We start from the raw sequence: 18,556 nt of genomic DNA on the forward strand, positions 1-18,556 counted from the left end.
AACAAAATCAGGATTTGAACCTGGACCTTCTGTCCCCAAGTGAGCACAGCATGGTGGAATGCTGCCTCTCTGATGCTACCCTTGACCTCCTACCTCCCACAATCAGCCAGCAGCCAGCAGAGCACTGTGCCCTCAACCCAAACCCTCCCTGGAAGGTAAATCCCCCACAAGGCCATGAATAATTAGGAAGGGGGCCCCTTCTCTAGATCTTTCCCTGAAGAAGGTTCTGAAGCTTCATTAAGAATCCCCAGAGAGCCTGTCCACAAGGCAGATCCAAGCTCCACCCCCAGAGATTCTGATGCAGTGGGCCGTGGGGAGGGGGTGGCCCCAGTGAGGTGGGGGGAGGAGGGGGTTGTTAAACACACTCCAAGTGCATCTAGCACTGGTGGCCCCAGATCCACACTTGGGGACACACTGCCAAAAGCAGCAATTCTCAAACTTTTTGACCACGTGCCAGAGTTAGAAATACATTGGACATCTCAATCCAGTACGCAAACGCACACCCATGCGGTATGACTGAAACACATTTCCTGAAACACTACCCTCCCTTATCACCTAGGATGCACCCTGATATTCAGTATTCTTTTGTGGTTCATTACAGACACACACGCACACACACACACACACACACAATCGATTTCCTGACCCACCTATGGATCGTGTCTTACAGTTTAGAAAAACAAAAATGCTGCTTTCTCTCCTGAAAGAAAAATGTGCTCTAACTTGATGAAGCTTGGGCCCTAAGCAACTGCCAGCCCACTCTGGCCCTACCAGGCTCCCCATTCCAAGCCTTAAACTTGACCCCTAGCGCAAGCAGCCAGGTTCCCCAGCACAGCACACTTGCCCCTCGTGGCAGATCACCTGCCGCGAACACTGGCACCCCCTGGCTGCAGTCAGGGCTTCTTGCAGGAGGAACAGTGAAGGGCAGAGCAAACCAAAGGTTAAAGTTCTGGTTGGTAGGTTGGGCAGAGAGTGAATTTTATAGAATCAGCTTCTCCCAGGCTTGATAGAGACTGTAAAGCCATATGGGTCAAGGCCTCCATTTGCCGTCCTGAATCACCTAGCCTATGGCATTCCTGCAGGGCAGAGGTCCGCCAGGCCCTGCTTGCATGCCTCCAGTCGTGAGGAACTCACAGCTTCCTGAGACAGTCCGTTCCCACTTCCGCAGTTCTGACTGTTGGAAAAAGTGAGCTGCTGCCTCTCACAAGGAGGGCCATCTGTTCACTGACTGCAGCCAGGAGGTGCCAAGGAATGGTCAGGGGCAGACAGTCTGCCGTGAGGGCAAGTGCTGGGGTACCTGGCTGCTTTGGGCCATGAGTCAAGTTCAGGACTTGGAATGGGGAGGCTGGCAGGGCCAGAACAGGGCCCTCCCAGAAGGAAATTAATCTCTCTTTCTGTAACGATGCTGATCGTTACAGGCACCTGGGCTGAGCACCTTCAAACATTATTGTACCCAGTCCTCATAACAACTTGTAAGGCAGAGTCTGTTCTTCTCCTCATTTCATAGAGGAGAATGCTGGGGCTTGGAGATGTTATTTACGGAGCTGGCCCAGGGCCCTGTTGTGGGTGGCAGGACTGAGATGGGAGCCCTGGTCCATCTTAAAGCCTGTGCCCTTCCTTCCTCTCTGTGATTTTCACTCCAGTGTTCAGAGAAATCACCCAGGGAATGCATTTAAAATGCGAGTAAGCTGCAGAACAGGGTCCAGCACCTAGCTGCTCCCCATCCTGCCTCCCTGATGGGCATCTCTTGGCTTCTTCAGACCGCATCGCTCGGAACCGCAAGACCATTGTGTGCCCGATGATTGATGTGATTGACCACGACGACTTTCGGTACGAGACACAGGCAGGGGATGCCATGCGGGGTGCCTTTGACTGGGAGATGTACTATAAGCGGATCCCGATCCCTCCTGAACTGCAGAAAGCTGACCCCAGCGACCCATTTGAGTAAGTATGAGCGACACAAGCTGGTCCCAGTGGCTGATGCAGTGACCCCTCCCCAACACACACACAGACCTTGGGATCGCCACCTGCTTCGAATGTGCAGTGCAGAGGGTCCAGGGCAGATGTCCCCAACCAGAGGCACAGCCCCTCCCAGCTTGTCACAGACCCTGGGCTCACGGACCACCAAGCTGGTCACCTCTTCCTTGCCCCCCTCTGCACAGTTTGCCAGGATTGCCAGCGGGGGTTAATGGAGTCATTCACACTCTCTCCCTCAAGCCTGGCACCCAGTTGTCATCACCACCACCACTTACTGAACACTTGCTAAGTGCCAGGCACAGTGCTGAGCACATTGCACCCTGATCCTCTTTAACCCCCAACAACCATATATAGTAAAAATTATTGTCCATGTTTTCCAAATGGGGACCCCAAGCCTCCAAGAGGTTGAGCAACTTGCGCAGGTCACACAGCTGTGAAGTGGCAAAGGCTGGGTGCACGTGCAGGTCTGTCTGCCTCTGGAGCCAATTTTCCCGTCATTCTGTTACACCCATTGGAAGTATTAGGAAAATAACAGCTTGTCCCACAGTGGGAGTTTGGGGGGTGTGGATGGACTCATAGCACCCTAGAATGTGAAAGCTGGAGGGAGCCTTCAGGTAGTGGACTCCAACCCCTTGCAGATGAGGAGACTGAGGCTCTAGGACAGGGCGGGCCTCCTGGGGTACACAGTGAGCTAGCAGGTAAGCCAGAGAGAGAGCTAGGCCCTCTCTGGTGCCTCAGACTCTGGAAAGGGTCTGTTCTTCCACAGTGGGCTCACCATCCCCGCAGCTGTCGTGTGAGCCACTCTAGCTCTCCTGCCAGCGGGGTGGAAAAGATCTTTGGATACAAGGCCGAAGGCTGGGCTCTCCTGCTGGATTAGTTTCCTAATTATTACTGTGGTAATAAATTACCATAAACTTACTGGCTTATTAAACCAACACACATTTATTCTCTTAAAGTTCTGGAGGTCAGAAGTCTGAAAGGAGTCTTACTGGGCTAAAATCACAGTGTCAGCAGGGCTGCGTGCCTTCTGGATGCTCCAAGGGAGAATCCATTTTCTTGCCTTTTCCAGCTTCTAGAGGCTGCTCACATTCTTTGGCTCATGGCCCCTTCCCCTGTCTTCAACACCAGCAACATAGCATCTTCAAGTCTCCCTCTCCCTCCCCTCCCCATCCTCATCCTCCTTCTTCCTTTCTTCCTCCCTATCCCTCTCTTCCCCATCTCACTCTCTCTCCCTCCCTATGCCTCTCCCCCACCACTCCTCCTCCCTCCCCCATCTCTCTCTCTCCCTGTCTCCTGCTTCCATCATCACATCTCCTCTGATTCTGACCCTCCTGCCTCCTCCTTTCACTTATAAGGACCCTTGTGATTACATTGGGCACCAGGATAATCTCCCATCTCAAGATCTTTAACTTGAATCACACCTGCAAAGTTCCTGTTGCTGTGTAAGGTGCCATATTCACAGGTGCCCGGAATTAGGACATTGATTTTTTGGGAGAGGGGGGCATTATTCTGTCTGCCACACCTGCCTGACCACAGTTTAACCCAGTGAACCACAGTTCCTCTGTGCCTCACCCTCCACATCTGAGAAAGGGGGCTGTGTTGGCGGCTCAGCCATCTTCATGGACACAGTGCATACCCAGGGTTCCCAAAGGGAGCCCCTAATGCTGTGGGCCCCAGGGAAGGCTCAGAGGCAGGAAGTGGTGGGCTTCTCTGAGGAAATGGACAGTGGCCGTGGCCGAGCATGAGCCGAAAGTGGAGGGCATGAGCAGAGCCCCTGTGCTCCTTCAGCAGGTCAGACATTTGTGTGCCTCTCCTCACCTCCTGTATCCTCAACAGGGTCAAACACTACTATTAGAGCCCCTGCTAGTCCACAGATGTGGTTTAGCCAAGACCACATCATGCAGTCAGCCCCCCCATATGCCTCAGAGTCAATCCCCAGTCGCCCTGAATTCTTGGAGAATAGTGCTAACAACAGGAGTAACTAACATCTAGCCTCAGTTGGCAAAGGAATTCCATTTGACGTTACCATGCCCGATCCTCACGATAGTGCCCTCGGGTGAAAGTGGAATTCTCCCCATTTGACCAACGTGGACCCTACAGTTCAGAGAGGAAACGAGACTTGCCCAGGATGACACGTAGCAGAGACTGAGGTCGGAATGGACTGCTCCAGAAAATGGAATTTTCAGGGTAACCAGAACCCCCTTTATAGCTTTAACCTTCGCCATAAGCTGACTCGTAGGCCCTCGATTTGAAAGGTACATAAGATGGGTCTTGGCCCCTCCATCCCCCTCACTGCACGACGAGGAAGGGGGAAGTTCAGCCCATGCAGTTAGTTAGTAGCAGAGGCCCAGCTAGTTTCCTCTGGGCCTCAGTCTCCTCATGTAGATATTGAAGGGATTGGCCCCACCCTAGAGCAGTGGCTTTCAACCCTGGTTGCACGTTGGCATCACCTGGGGGGTGTGTTAAAAAAACAAAAACAAACGCCCAGGCCATCATCCCCCAACAGAGGTGGGGTCCAGGCATCGATGTTTTTCAAAGCTCTCAGGTGATGCTGATGTGTGGCCAAGGTTGAGAGTCACTGGCCTAGATGCTTCCTGAGGGACTCTCCATCCTTTGTACCCTCTGATTCCTTCCAGAAGTCTCTCTTCTGTATTGTACTTGGACAAAACCCACGGGGAGAGGCCACTAGAGAAATCCTGGTCATTTTCTGCCACTTTCCCACCGTCCCAGCAAGCGGGCAATCTGCAGGCACAGCATGGTCTAAAGATGCTTGAAAGACTCAGGCTTTGGTGGCAGGCACCGGTTTGAATCGCAGCTCATCCACTTACTAACTGCATGCCCTTGAGCGGAGTATGTAGCATTTTTTGAATTTCACATTCCTCCATCTGAATAGGGGGGCTAGTAATGGAGCTTTCTGAGAGCTGGAAATAATGTCGGTAAAGTGAGTGGCACACACTTTAGACACTCAGAATTCTTATTATTGTTATTGCTGAACACAGCAGAAAATAGACCTGGCTGGAGGAGAGGCCTCCCTCCGGAGGCAAGCCTCGAGCATCCAAAATGCCTTCAGGCTAATATCCTGCCTCTTCCGGGGCATCTCCTCCTTGGCCCCTGCCACAGCCTCCACCCAGGCTGGTTTCGTGTGTGGAGTCTTGGGTTTAATTTCCCAGAAAGCACTGAGTCCCAAACCCTCTCTGTCCCTCCAAGCAGTGTATTTATGGTTCCAGCCAAAAAACCCCAAACCCCACAACCTTCAGAAAACAAAGGAAAGTTGATACTAACGACACTTTATTTTCTTGTAGTACTCAATACTTGTAGAAATATACTAGCAATGTGAGCTATGTCTCCATTGTGTAGACAGGGAAACAGGCTCAAAGAGGTTAAATCAGAGCCGTCTAGTAGAAATATAATGCCAGCCACATATGTACTTTTAAATTTCCTAGTAGGCACATAAAAAAAGGTAAAGAGAAGCAGGTAAAATTCATTTAAGTAATATATCTTATTTAACCCAATATATCTAAAATATTCACATTTTAACATGTAACCTACACTTTGAAATTATTGAGATCTTTTCTGTTCTTTGCTTCATACTAAGTCTTGGAAATCCGGTGTGTATCTTACACTTCCAGCATATCTCAGTTCAGACAAGCCACATTTCCAGTGTTCAGTAGCCACATGTGTCCAGTGGCTCCCATACCGGGGCAGCACTGGGTCCAGTGGTTAAACACGTCATCTCAGATCACACCGCAGGTTAAGGAGAGCTCAGGTTGGAGTGAGCGTTTCCCATTTCTGATCCCCTGTCCTTTTCACTCATCGCCTGCTTCCCGATTGTTCCTTCCTGACAGGAGGCAATATATTGTGGCCGTGAGGGGTGTGGACTATGGCATAGATTAGAGATTCACATCCCGGCAGTGCTGCTTAGGAACTGTGAAGGCTGGAGTACCTGTCTGTACCCCGGTTGCTATCTGCATAAATGGGGAAATAATAATGAGGTTCACCTCATGAGGTCAGTGTGAGGAGTGAAGTCATTTTGTTAATAAGTTACAGGCAGACCTTGTTTTATTGTGCTTCACTTTATTGCGCTTTGCAGATATTGCACTTTTTACAAGACCCTCCACCAACAAAATGATTACGACTTGCTGAAGGCTCAGATGATGGTTAGCCTTTTTTTAGCAATAAAGTACTTTTTAATTAAGGTATGTGCATTGTTTTTTTTGACATAATGCTATTGCACACTTATTAGACTACAGTGTAGTGTAAACATTACTTTTATATGCACTGGGAAACCAAAAAATTTGTGTGCCTTGCTTTATTGTGATACTCGCTTTATTGTGGTGATCTGGAACTGAACCCACACTCTCTCTGAGGTGTGCCTGTAGTTCAGCACCTGGCATATTCCAGCCCTCAGTCAGGATTCAAGGGGATCCCCTCCTAAAGGACTCCCCTCCTGTGCTGTCAAGGTTCATCTGCTAAGGAAGCTTGGGAGGCGTGTGGGTTAACTAAGCTCTTTTTACGTCAGTCTGCTTCGCGTGAGCTTGCAGTTCGCGAGGGCAGGAGGGGTGTGGAGGTTGCTGCTGGAATGTGTTTTGGTTTGGGGGTTTGGAGTTTTCCAGTGGAGCTGGACAAGGACATGGCCACTCTGAGAGATTTTCACACAGCAAACACTGGTGGCTCCCCTCAGGTCCCCTACCCCATGGGGGACTCAGGCAGGCTTGGCATAATCCCGCGCTGACTGCCTGTTCCCCGTGGCACCCCACGATTTATCATCTCTGTGCCCCTGCTCCTGTTGTTTTCTCCTCCCGGGTGCCTTCCCTCCCCCCAGTTCCCCCCTGTCGAAACCCACCTGCAGTGCCACCCCTTCTGAGCACCGTTCCTTGACTCTTGCCCCCAGCCAGGCTCCTCGCCCCCAAAACCTGGAGGCAGACACTCCCTCCTTTCACACTCCTGTAGTGCTGTCTGCACCTCCCATAGGCCCTTGTCACAACTGCCTGTCTTCTGGATCCTTCCATCCTGAGGTGGCTGGCCCACCCCACTGGCATCCCCTGAAGTTCGACCCTGATTTACCTCCATATTCTTCCAGTGTCTGCTTCTCAGCTGGCACTCAATCAATGAACTAAGGAGAGAGTGAATGAGTGGAGATAATCTCATCCCAGTTTAACTGAAAGAACATAGACTGTGGCTTCTTCTGTAAACTCTCAGCACAACAAATGTCCGTGCTGGGCTGACTGAGCACGAATCATCAGAGGCGCCTGCTGGAAAACACAGCGTCCTGGGCTCCATCCCAGAGACTGTGTCATCAGTCCAGGGTAGGGCCCAGCCGGCTGTATGGTTTTTCATCTCTCTAAGACATTCTGCAGCCGAGACAGGCTTGGAAAGACCTGATTCGGACCATTTAACTAGTGGGAGGACTAGAGAGATATATATGATGCAGCTACAAAGCCCACTGAAAAAAAGTGCTGTGATTTCATTTCACAAGTGTTCTTAGGTATTAACCATGTAAAGGAGCTTTGGGTCCGTTTGGTTAAAATGTAACATTTATCAAGGGAAGTGTAGGGGAGAAAGAAGAAAGCCTGGGCCCTCACTTCACAAAGGAAGGGCCTTGGATTCCCTGCTGGACACGTGGGCTGTGTTCACAGAGCAGCGTGGAACAGCATCCCTGGGGAACAGCAGGATGAGAGTGCCTGAGGAGCGCGTGGCCGGACATCCCCGTCTTCACACCACGCTCTTCTTCCCTGACAGGTCTCCCGTGATGGCCGGTGGACTGTTCGCCGTGGATCGGAAATGGTTCTGGGAACTGGGCGGGTACGACCCGGGCCTGGAGATCTGGGGAGGGGAGCAGTACGAAATCTCGTTCAAGGTGAGCCAGCCCTCGGGAAGCCCCCTTCTCGACACAGCCCCCCTGGCACCTGTCCTGGCAGGCTGTCTGCCTGGTGTCTGTCTGCGCCTGGAAAGACTGGAGGCCTCAGGGCTCCGCAGCCCTCTGCTCCCCAGGTGAATAAGTCAGAAGCCGCTGGCCGCTGCTTACTGTGTATGTGTTGGGGGTTGGGGGGTAGATATGCCCAGGCTGCCAAAGGCTGGCCTCAGCAGAGGCTCCGACTGCCGTTTGCCTTACATTGTCCCTTCTTAAGATCGCAGTGTTGGAATAAGACAAGTCTCACTTCCAGTAAAGATGGCGTGTCTCCCATTGAGATGTCCAGCAAACCAGCAGTGGGGGCAGAAACCAAGAAGGCCAAACAAGACACACAGGCCAGGAGGGATGCTCTGCTCTGAGAATGGCTCCCTGGCCTCACAGATGCCAAGTTGGCCTCAGTGGCCACCCCTCTCAAGTTTTCCCTTTTGTGTCTGTCACTGCCAGGGTTTCACGTAGAGACAAGAGGTTAAGAAAGGCCTGGGTTCAAATCCCAACTCCACCACTCAGTGCACTGTGACTTTGGGCAAATTAGATGACCTCTCTGAGCTTTCTTTCCTCATCTGAAATAGGAGAATAATAATACTACCTACCCTACAAAGCTATTGTGAAGATTAAATGAAAAATATCTAGAAAGTGCTTAGCATACAACCAGCAATTAATAACTGATAGAAATTATTAAAGATTCAGTGAATAAATATTTACTGTAACCTACTAGACCAGCATATGTGCTGTAGAAGCCTTCTGACAATGGTGGGAAAGGAGATGATGGTTACTAGTTAACCACCCAAATTTCTGAGGCCACCTTCTGCCCTTTGTTTGTGGAATTCTGTGAAGAACAGAGGCTTGGTCCCTCTAAGGGGAAGGTTAGCTTGTCCTGTGCCCTTGTTCAGCCAGCACCTGCTTCTGACATCCCCAGAAGCCCTGCTTAGGCACATCCCCAGCTCATGAGGCATGGCAAGTGCCGTTACTAGGCCAACCCCTGTGAATACACGACCCTGATGTCCCCCCCGAGTCAGGCATCAACCTTTTCTGCAAAGGACTGTTGTCACACACAGCGAGTAAGATTTCAGTGCTGGGGTCAGATTGCCTCGGTTAGATCTAGCTCTGCCACTGCCTACCAGCTGTGTGACCTTGGACAAGGAATCCTCACCTCACTGAGCCTCAGTTTCTGCTTCCATGAAATGAGTTTAATGATACTTGCAACTCACAGGGTTGTTGAGAGGATTAAATGAGACCATGCTTGTTAGATGCTTCCTAGTAAATACCCTAAAGATTATTTTCATTATCGACATCGTTATTGTCATTATGTATGCCACTGGTTGAGCAGTTCAGAACTGGGGAACATGCATTCCTGATTAGCAAGAAAACAACCACTTGAGGGGCTGGCCCGGTGGCACAAGTGGTTGGGTGCGCGTGCTCCGCTGCGGCGGCCCGGGGTTCGCCGGTTCAGATCCCGGGCGCGCACCAACGCCCTGCTTGGCGGGCCATGCTGTGGCGGCGTCCCATGTAGAGTGGAGGAAGATGGGCGCGGATGTTGGCCCAGGGCCAGTCTTCCTCGGCAAAAGAAGAAGAGGATTGACAGATGTTAGCACAGAGCTGATCTCTTCATGAAAAAAAAAGAAAAGAAAACAACCACTTGGAATTCTACTGAAACATTACTTTGGTTTGAAAAGCAGTCTGTGTGTGTTTTACCTCCAGAGCTCTGAAGGTATCTCCCATAAGGGGACCAGCCCCCTAAATAACACTAATATTAATATCCAGGGGTGAGATTCAAAATATTTAACAACAATGATGGCACATGCACCAACCAGTCAGAGCGATGCCTGCCATAAAAACTGTGTATCCACCCTGGTGTGCAGCAGCTGAAGTCCAGCCCTGCGCCAAGCCCATCACACGTGCTGGCTGATTTAATCCTCACAACCCGAGGAGGGGAGGGTATCGTTATTGTACCCATTTCACAGCGAGGCAAGTGGGGCTCAGACTGAGGCCCCACACAACTGGAAGTAACAGAACGAGGACCTGAACCCAGGTCTGCCTGACTGCAGAGCCCGTGCTCTGACCTGCCCTGTTTCGTAGGCCTCTGTAGGGACATGAGAGAAAAGCACTTGAGAGGAAAACTAGCCTGAGAAGTTGGCGGCAGTCTCTCACCATTTCTTCTCAGTTTTTGCCTCCTCCTGGCGTTATTCTTAATTTTCTGGGATATTCTGCAGCCTCTCAGTGAAGTGAATTAGTTAACGGTCTAAGTCAGAAACTGCAAATAGGTTTCCTCTCCCAGGTGGCTGTCATCCACAGCCGCAGTTCTTTGTTGATATGTGTTCTGAGGCTGCATCTGAGCTTATTGGAAAAAGAGTGTTGATTGATTAGTGATGTCTGCCCTGGGTGCAGATTTGGTGAGGTATGGCACGTATGTCATTTATTTAGTATCCCTAGCCCATGCAATCTAGTTTTCCAAATGTCACATCCTTATGGGTACAGTGAAATCACACACATGGAATCAGAAGAGTTTAACCTCACAGTTCCTCCATCCATCAATTAAACTTGATTTATGACATTTCCTACCATGTTTATTCCCCGAAATGGGCACATCTGTGTTTTGAGTTCTCAGCAGAATGTAAACTTAGTAGGGTAAGGATCTTTGTGTGTTTTACTCCCTGCTATACCCCAAGTACCTAAAGGATTGCCTGGCACGGAGAAGGCACTTAACAAATACTTTTGGTTGAATCCTCAGAGCAGGTGTGTCCCTGGCCAGAACCAGCCTCTTGGCCAAGCTCCTTGGTCAATAAGTCCCCCTTCAGAAACTCCCTCTGTGGAGAACAGTGAATGGAGAAGGATTTGCACAAAGGAATTTCTAAACCCAAAATGATTTCATTCTGTGTGTTTCAAAGACCCATCTAATGATGCTCATCAGGCAATTACAGCAGAACAAATGGCATTTTTCTCCACAGAGTTTATTTACAGAAGACTTGGTAACGAAGCCGTGTTGGAAGTCTCTCATCCGGGAGGGGAAAGGAGCTTGGCTCCTGTTGCCGTTTGATCCGATTATGTCCTTCACTCTCGAGAGGAAAGGAGGTGGTATAATGAGGAGGCTTCCAGGTCTGGAAGGGAGACTTTTCTCCCTCGGCTTTCTCTCTCCTGGCTTTGAGAGCGCGAGTTCCCGGAGCTGGTGACAGCCCATGTGCCAGTGCATTGTCTCCCAGGCCCCTTTGGAAGGCCTGCCCACAGCGCCGAGGGGACAGAAGAGCCCATTTGTCTGCTGGCGATGCCTCCCTGAAATGCCCGGTGTTCAGTTTCAGCCAGAGCGGGGCATTCGCAAAGGGCCAAATTCCCTCTGATTTATCTTTGCTGAAATCCCTTTTCTTCTTGGTGACAGAGAAAAGAGATTGGTCTGAAAGGCATGAGCATATTTTCAGAAATTAAGATAAGTTGATATGTGCCATCAGGGCTGATGGATTAATAATTTGGCTCCAATTCCAGACCAGGCCATCTATCCAGCTGAGAACCCCAGAAAAGATGTTCCAAAGGCTCTGAAATTTCTAGAAGAGTCACTGACTTCCTTTTTCCTCTCTCTCCCTTAGCCAGCAGAGCTTTTGTTTCCAAAAGGCACATCACACTATCAAAGTTGTCCCGCTTTGTGGTTAGAATCTTCCCAGTTGTAGTGGTCGGTAAATCTTTAACTCTGTAGCTGGCCCACACCTACATGAGCTGACCCCTGCTCATCCCTCCATCTTCCCCCTCGTCCTCTTACCACATTGCATTAGCCTGGACTCTTGGTTACAGGTAACCAAAATCCTAGTCAGTCTGATTTAAGCAAAAAATCAGAATTGATTGGCCCATACAACTGAAATTCCAGGGTAAACCCTCCAGGCCTGGCAGGATCCAGGCACTAACCCATCTCATGCAGGCTCCATCTCTCTCAGTCCCTGGGCTCTGCCTTCATCTAGGTTGGCTTCCCACTCCGACAGGCTTTCTCTCCTGGAAATACCCAGCAGCCCAGTGGAAGGAGAGTTTCTCTTTCCCATCATTCCTGTAGAAGTCCCCAAGTTGAGTATCACTGGCCTGCACTATCAATCCCTGAACAATGTTCTAATTGGTCAGCCACAGTCACATGCCCATCCTGGAGCCAGGAAGGTGGGGATGGGCCCGTTCCCCAAAGAAAAGTCCAGGCACTGTGCCCAGAAGAGGGAATGGAGGAGAGGCAGGGCAAACCCTAGATGTCCACCTCGCCCAGCCATACAGAACTGCTCACAAGCCCCAGGCTCACATGCCAGGCCATCTTTGGCAGCATCCACTGTTCACTCTTCCTGAAATGCCTTTCCTTAGTCTGGCCAACACATACTCATCCTTCGGGCTCAGCTCCTGTAGATGGTCCCCTCTCAGCCTTACCTGAGCTCCCTGTGCTGATTAGGGTGCACCCCAACACCACCCGCAGCATGGCTCTGAATACCTTGTGTTGACATGACCCAAGGGTCAGCCTCTCTTCCCCACTGGACTCGGAGCTCTCTGGAGGCAGGGAGTGGGTCTTGTCTATACCCCAGTGTCTGGCCCATAATAGGTGTTTCAAATTATTTTGTGGCATCAGTTCCTACCTGATAAAACTTCCTTGCCCTGCCCTTCCCAGACTCATATCACCATCTTTGGGTAATGGTGGTGTGGTGGGAAAGGTCTTGGTGAGAAGGCAGGGCACTGGCTTCTTATCTCCGCTCTCCGTCCATCTGGGGCCCTTGGACCAGTTGCTTGACTGGTGCTGATAAAGAGTTTTCCTTCCTACCCCATGAGATAGGATCAAACAAGATGTTGTGAGGAAAGCCCTTTGACTTACATAGGTACGAGGGGTGGTTTGGATTAGAGGTGGTGGTGGCAGGACGAGCAGAAGGGGACTGCACAGTGTCCCCAGGAGGCCAAGGTTAAGATAGTTTTCAACTCTGAATCCAGGAGAGAGGAGGTATCCACAAGACAACATGGCTGAGCTGGAGTGAGAAAGATAGAGGCTTTGGGGCAATGCAAGTGGTGCTTTTGTTAATAGCAATTTGGCAAAATCCATTACATTTCAAAGCAAGCACATTCTTTGACCCAAAATTCCATGCCCAGGAACTTATCCAAGAGAGATAGCTGCAGAGATGAGCAAAGATTTAGCTAGAAGCTATTTGTTAAAACGTTACTTACAATAGAAGATTGAAAATGACCCAAATGTACATCCTTAGGGGATAAATAAGTTAGAGTATAGCTAAACAATTGACTATTACATAAAAGAAGTTAGATGCCTCCAAAATTAAGTTTTAAAAGATAAGTGAAAAAGAGTATATGTGTATATATATATACACACACTATTATTATTATATATACACTATATATATATATAATGCAATCTCATGTTTAATTTCTAAAAATACAACAAATGCAGAGAAAAAACTGAGAAGACTGTCCCTATACCAGCTAACGTTTCCTGAGCACTCACACTCAGGAATGCGTGGGGCCCTGTGCGTGGCCCTTTACATGCACCGTGTCATTTAATCCTCATGATACACCAAGACCGTGCTCTCACTTTCCCCATTCTATAGAAGAGGAAACTGAGGCTTGGATTAAATTACTTCTGCAAAGTCACGCGGCTGCAGCCCTGCTCGTCTGACTTCAGGCCGAGCCTGTGCTCTGATGTGCTCTGACCCACGGTGCCATGGAAGCTGCCCGTCCCTCATAGCACTCTATGCTGAGAATGGCTGTCCCTTTCTACTAATGTGTTTCTGCAACATTGAATGCGTTCATCATAAGTACGTATCACTTCTGTAATTTAAAAAAAAATCTTAATTTTTTTCGTAGCTTAGAAGAAGGAAAAATGTTGGTTTTTCCACCCTCCCAGCCCACCCGCTTCCCATATACATCCTAATGCTTTGTTTGGACCATTTGCAAGTTCAGGGATGAGACTTCCCCCAAGTAAGGCGTACAGAGAGTCACGGTGAGGAGACCCCAAGAAAGGACTGAGCCCCCCGAGTGCACCTCTGCGGGGTCTGCTCCAGGAGGCAGAGGCGGCAACTGACTGCCCTTGGAGACAGTCTGAGGGTCCCGTGGGGCAGGCTCGGGTAAACAAGGGAGGGATGGAAAGCCACATGAGGGGACGAGGGAGAGCCCAGTTCTGAGAGGGAAACCCATCACACCAGAGTTAGAGGCAGGAGGCCTCTGGGGAGCGGGGTTGGCTTTGACAGTGATATAGTTACCAAAGGCTAACCCAGTCCCAGACTGCCTTGGGCAGATTTTAAAAAAGAAAGACTCGCGCGGGGCCGTGGCTTAGCAGTTGGGTGCGCGCGGTCCGCTACTGGTCCAGGAGTCAGGACCAGCCCGGGGGGGGTTAAGTTGCCACAGGGGAGGGAGAAATGATTTCCTAAGGCCAAGGGACAGGTGGTCCAGGCCCACCGGGCAAGCACCTGCATGACAGAGCCTTCCCCATCCCTTTCATCGCCCCCTTCTAGCCCCCTCTGACTCAGACCAGCTGGAGCATCGCTGCCGGGAACCTGGTGCTAGCTCCTTCTTTGCTGGGTTACCCAGGATGCTGGGAACATGCTCTGCTGCGTGCAGCATTCTCCTCCCAGCCTCGTGTGCCCTAAACAAGAGCCGTCTGCCGGGAACAGGGAAGACATTCTGCTCGTGACTCTCAGCCAGCCATGTGAAATTCTGTGAGTGTCTCTGTCTGGGGGAGCTGCCTCTCCCACTGTTCCTCCAGGAAGATGGCTCACCTGTCCTACATCGCTCCCTAACCAGCACACACCTGTCTCTTCATGCCTCGGTCTTTCACACTAAAAATGATGATGATAACTTCTTCAGAGGTTTGTTGTAAGAACCAAATAGGATAAAACATTTATTTGGCCTGGAGCTAGGCAAAAAGGAGGCACTCAGTGAGTGGTGGCCATTCTGATCCAAACTCTTATGTGAGATAGAACAGCGTGGAATTAAGTCCATGGGCTTCAGAATCAAACCGCCTGGGTTCTGGTGCAGGCTCAATAAGCTAGTCGCCGTGTGACCTTGGGAAAGTGACTTACCCTCTCTGGACTTAACTTCTTCATCTGTAAAATGGGGATAGAATAATCCTTACTTCATAGTGTAGGTATGAGCAGGAAGGATATTAGTCACACTGTGTTAAAAGTTTAGCTCAGTGTCTGGCACATAATAATGATCAATGAATGGTGACTGCTGATGCTGGCATTGTTGTGGTTGACGTACGGGCTGTGGTTGCAGGAAGACAGCAGTGGAAAGAGCTTTGAGGCTGGCAAGACAGAGGCCGGAGAGGTTGGCTCCAGCTCCGCTCTGGAATGAACTCTCAGTGAGACCTTGGACAGCTCACCTGTTTTTCCAGCTGAACGTTTATTTCCTCATCTGCACTGATCGTACCCCGAGCTCAATGGGCTCTCAGACACAGCGTGAACTGGCAGGTACCACTGTCCTGAGAGGGGCTGGCACTATGCCAGTATGCACTGGTTCTCAGAGCATGGTCCCCAGACCAGCAGCTGCAGCATCGCCTGGGAACTTGTTAGGAATGCAGACTCTCAGGCCCCACCCCAGACCTGCTGAGTCAGACACTCTGGGGATGGGGCCCAGGGGGCTGGTTTAATGAACTCGCCAGGTGACTCTGATGCTCACTCAAAATTGAAAGTTGCAGCCGTAATGAGCAGGTGAGGGCTTGTACAGAGAGGATGCGCAGGCTTGAGTGCGGAAAGGACAGAGTCCATGGGCAGGCTGGTTGGCAGGTTCGCCAGCAGGTCCCACCACCTTCACCCAGCTTTCAAGGCTCTCTATCAGTGGGTCCACCCTTGGCAGCTAGTTTCTCCTCCATTTCTTCCAACAGGGTTTTAGAACAAGGCTGACCAATGACTAGGCCATGTGTGAATGAATGAATGAATGAATGAATGTGTGTACTGGGCTGCATTCTTCATGGAAAGAAAAGCACATGTGCCCAACGGAGCAGAAAAGTGAGTGCCCGCAGCTGGGTCTCAGCAGCGTCCATGCCTGGGGTCCAGGGGTGTGGAGAGGGTCAGAGGTGACCGGAACAGGTGGCAGAGGACCTTGATTGTAAGCTTGACTGTGACCCTTTGTTCTGCAGGCACTACAAGTGCTGACAGGCGTCTTTGTGGAAGATCAGGATAGGGTCAGGACCAGCCTTTAGAAAGGCTGAACCAGGAAGGTGCAGTCTCCCTGAGGGCTCAGATCTCCTAGTTCTGGGGGACCCAGCCCCGTTTCCACTCTGGGCTCTGCCACTTCCGAGCTGAGGAGCCCTGGGGAAAGCACGTCATCTCAGCAGGCCTGGTTTCCTCACCTGAGAAAAGTGATCATACCTGCCTCACTGGGTGGTGGTGAGGGGGCTCTATTTCCAAATGTGAGTCAAACCTAATGTCTCCTGCAGCTTTACTGAATTCACTTATTAGTTAAAGAAAAAAACCCTAATGTAAGGCAGCCACCCCCAATATGTTGGCCAAGTTGACTGTAAACACCTAAGGATATTGTTGAAATAGTCAAATATTTAATTTATTAATTTAGATACACATATGCTTAAAAGCATATTATATAAAATAATATATTAACTTAGAGGTAAATTTAAATGGATTTTTAAAAGAAAGTAAACCTGTTTTTTCCTACTCTTTTTACCAACTGCATCCAGTAACCATTGTAAACATCCAAAATAGCACAAATGAGGTCCTTTCACGCTGGGAAGACTTCCCAAAACAGTGTCTTCTTGTTCAAAACAAACTAATGTTCAAGACAAACTAATATATTCAAAATAACATGAACTTCCGGAAAACGGGGATATAACCTGTTTCTTCTTTTCTGAGGGGAATTGCGTGGCATATGTGCAATGCCCACCACCAGTAGCAACAGCTGCCATGAGTCCAGGTGACACCATTCAGATTGCACACAGTCGTCTGTGCTTCAGGATGACCTCATGCAGCCTCATCAAAACCCTGGGAGGTCAGCACAATAATTCATCCCATTTTGCAGATGAGGAAACTGAGGCTTTCACAAAGCTTGCCTAAGAGCCTGGATTAGACCTCAGTTCTGTCTGATTCCAGAACCGAGCCCATAATGGCTACCCTGCATACCTCCTAAGCACACAGATAATGCAGAATAATCAGTAGTGATTATTATCATATTATTTCCCCAAAGTGCAACTGAATAGCGTTTGAACTCCATAGGGGTCCTCAGCCGAGATGCCAACAGCAAAAGACATGGCTGGCTGCCATCTTCTCCCCGGCTGTTGGCAGGCAGGATGGCCGTCCCGTTCCTGGTTGGCTTCTAGGCAGCCATGTCCTTGACAGAGGGAGGGTTCCCTCCACAGAACGCACCCTCCACCGCTCTCTCTCCAGGTCCCATTGTTTCTCCCTGATGCGCATCACCACTCGTTTCTTTCCCCCTCAGTTTAGGAGATAAGCGTGAGAAATTGTCTTTTATAGACACTGTAATGAAGCCTATCATCACACAAAAGAAGTTTGCTAATAAAATAAATCAAAGCAGCAGTGAAAATGAATGGAGAGCAAGCTTTTACAATTAGATTTGTACTTGTCTAGTGGCAGGGTGCTTCCCGGAGAAGACTGTTCCACAGGAGGAAAAAGGCAACAAGAAACAAGCTGACAGGCTGTGTTTGGAAACTCCTTTTGGTGGCACAGCAAGGCTCCCAGAGCAGGCAGCAGCATCCCCCGTGGGGGTGGGAGCTGGGAAGGGCATGGGGGGGGACGGGGGGAGAGAGCTGACAGCAGTGAGGGGCTGCAAGAATGTATTCTCAGTGGCCTGTATTTGTCCCCATCCAAATACGATGGGGTCCCGGCCAAATGCGATTCTGGCTGCTGCTGGCACTGCAGCTCCGTCTTCTCGCTGCCACCGGGGGGACTCCTCTCTTAGGATCTGGAGAGCGCCCTTGGGCAGCCGGGCCCCAGGTGGTACCCCGTGACTGCACCCCACCCCACCTGGCCCTGTCATTCTCCTGGTGAGTTGCAGGCTCTGCCACCAAGTCAAGTAGAAAACCTTCGTCTCTCTGAGCCTCACTTTCTCCGTCTGGGAAATCAGCCATAGGATGAGAAAACATGATGATGTTGGGCAAAAGGGCAAATGCCATATAATTTCAAGGTGGTGGTATTTCTCGTCCTTTTGCAAGTAGAAATGCCTAACGTTGATCAGGTTTGCTGTAGCCAGGCATAAAGCTAAGAGCTTCTCACGGGTTGTCTCAGGCCATCTCAGCCTTGAGAGATAACAGTGACTGTCATCCCCGGGTCACAGGTGAGGAGAGTGCGGCTCCCCAGGTGAATGCCTTGCATGAGGCCACACAGCTGCACAAGGTGGCCGTGAAGGAAGGGGGAGGAGGGCCCTAAAGGTATACAGGTAGGTGACCTGGGATCCAGACCAGCTCTGGCCCGCTGCCCTGCCCATGGCGAGTCATGACACCATTCTGTGCCTCCAACTTTTATCATGTCCTTGGAAGGAGAGTCCCCTCCAGTCTTGGGATTGTGCCAGATAACCAGCGAACACCATGGGGGATGTTGACCACTGTGTAAGATGCATTCTGAATCGCCAGAGGGAGTTCTGAAGACTTGGGTGTACCCCGTGATGGGCCCTTCTCAGGTGCTCCCAGAAGACTCAGGAGTTGGCAGCAGCTTCGGCTGAACAAGTGTCTATCTCTCTGAAGGCAGTTCACAC

At 50.3% G+C, this 18,556-nt stretch overlaps 1 protein-coding gene across 3 annotated transcripts in view; it reads left to right on the top strand.

The window, feature by feature from the left end:
* GALNT10 (polypeptide N-acetylgalactosaminyltransferase 10) overlaps positions 1–18,556 on the top strand; it is a 219,682-nt gene that overhangs the window by 179,897 nt on the left and 21,229 nt on the right. For all 3 annotated transcript variants that reach the window (XM_058544576.1, XM_058544571.1, XM_058544581.1), the window contains exons 6-7: positions 1,761–1,944; positions 7,717–7,834. In XM_058544576.1, the coding sequence (XP_058400559.1) occupies positions 1,761–1,944; positions 7,717–7,834 (302 nt within the window). The remainder of the gene's footprint in view (positions 1–1,760; positions 1,945–7,716; positions 7,835–18,556) is intronic.

Source organism: Diceros bicornis, chromosome 1 (genome assembly GCF_020826845.1).
Source record: "Diceros bicornis minor isolate mBicDic1 chromosome 1, mDicBic1.mat.cur, whole genome shotgun sequence".
NCBI classification, from domain to species: domain Eukaryota; kingdom Metazoa; phylum Chordata; class Mammalia; order Perissodactyla; family Rhinocerotidae; genus Diceros; species Diceros bicornis.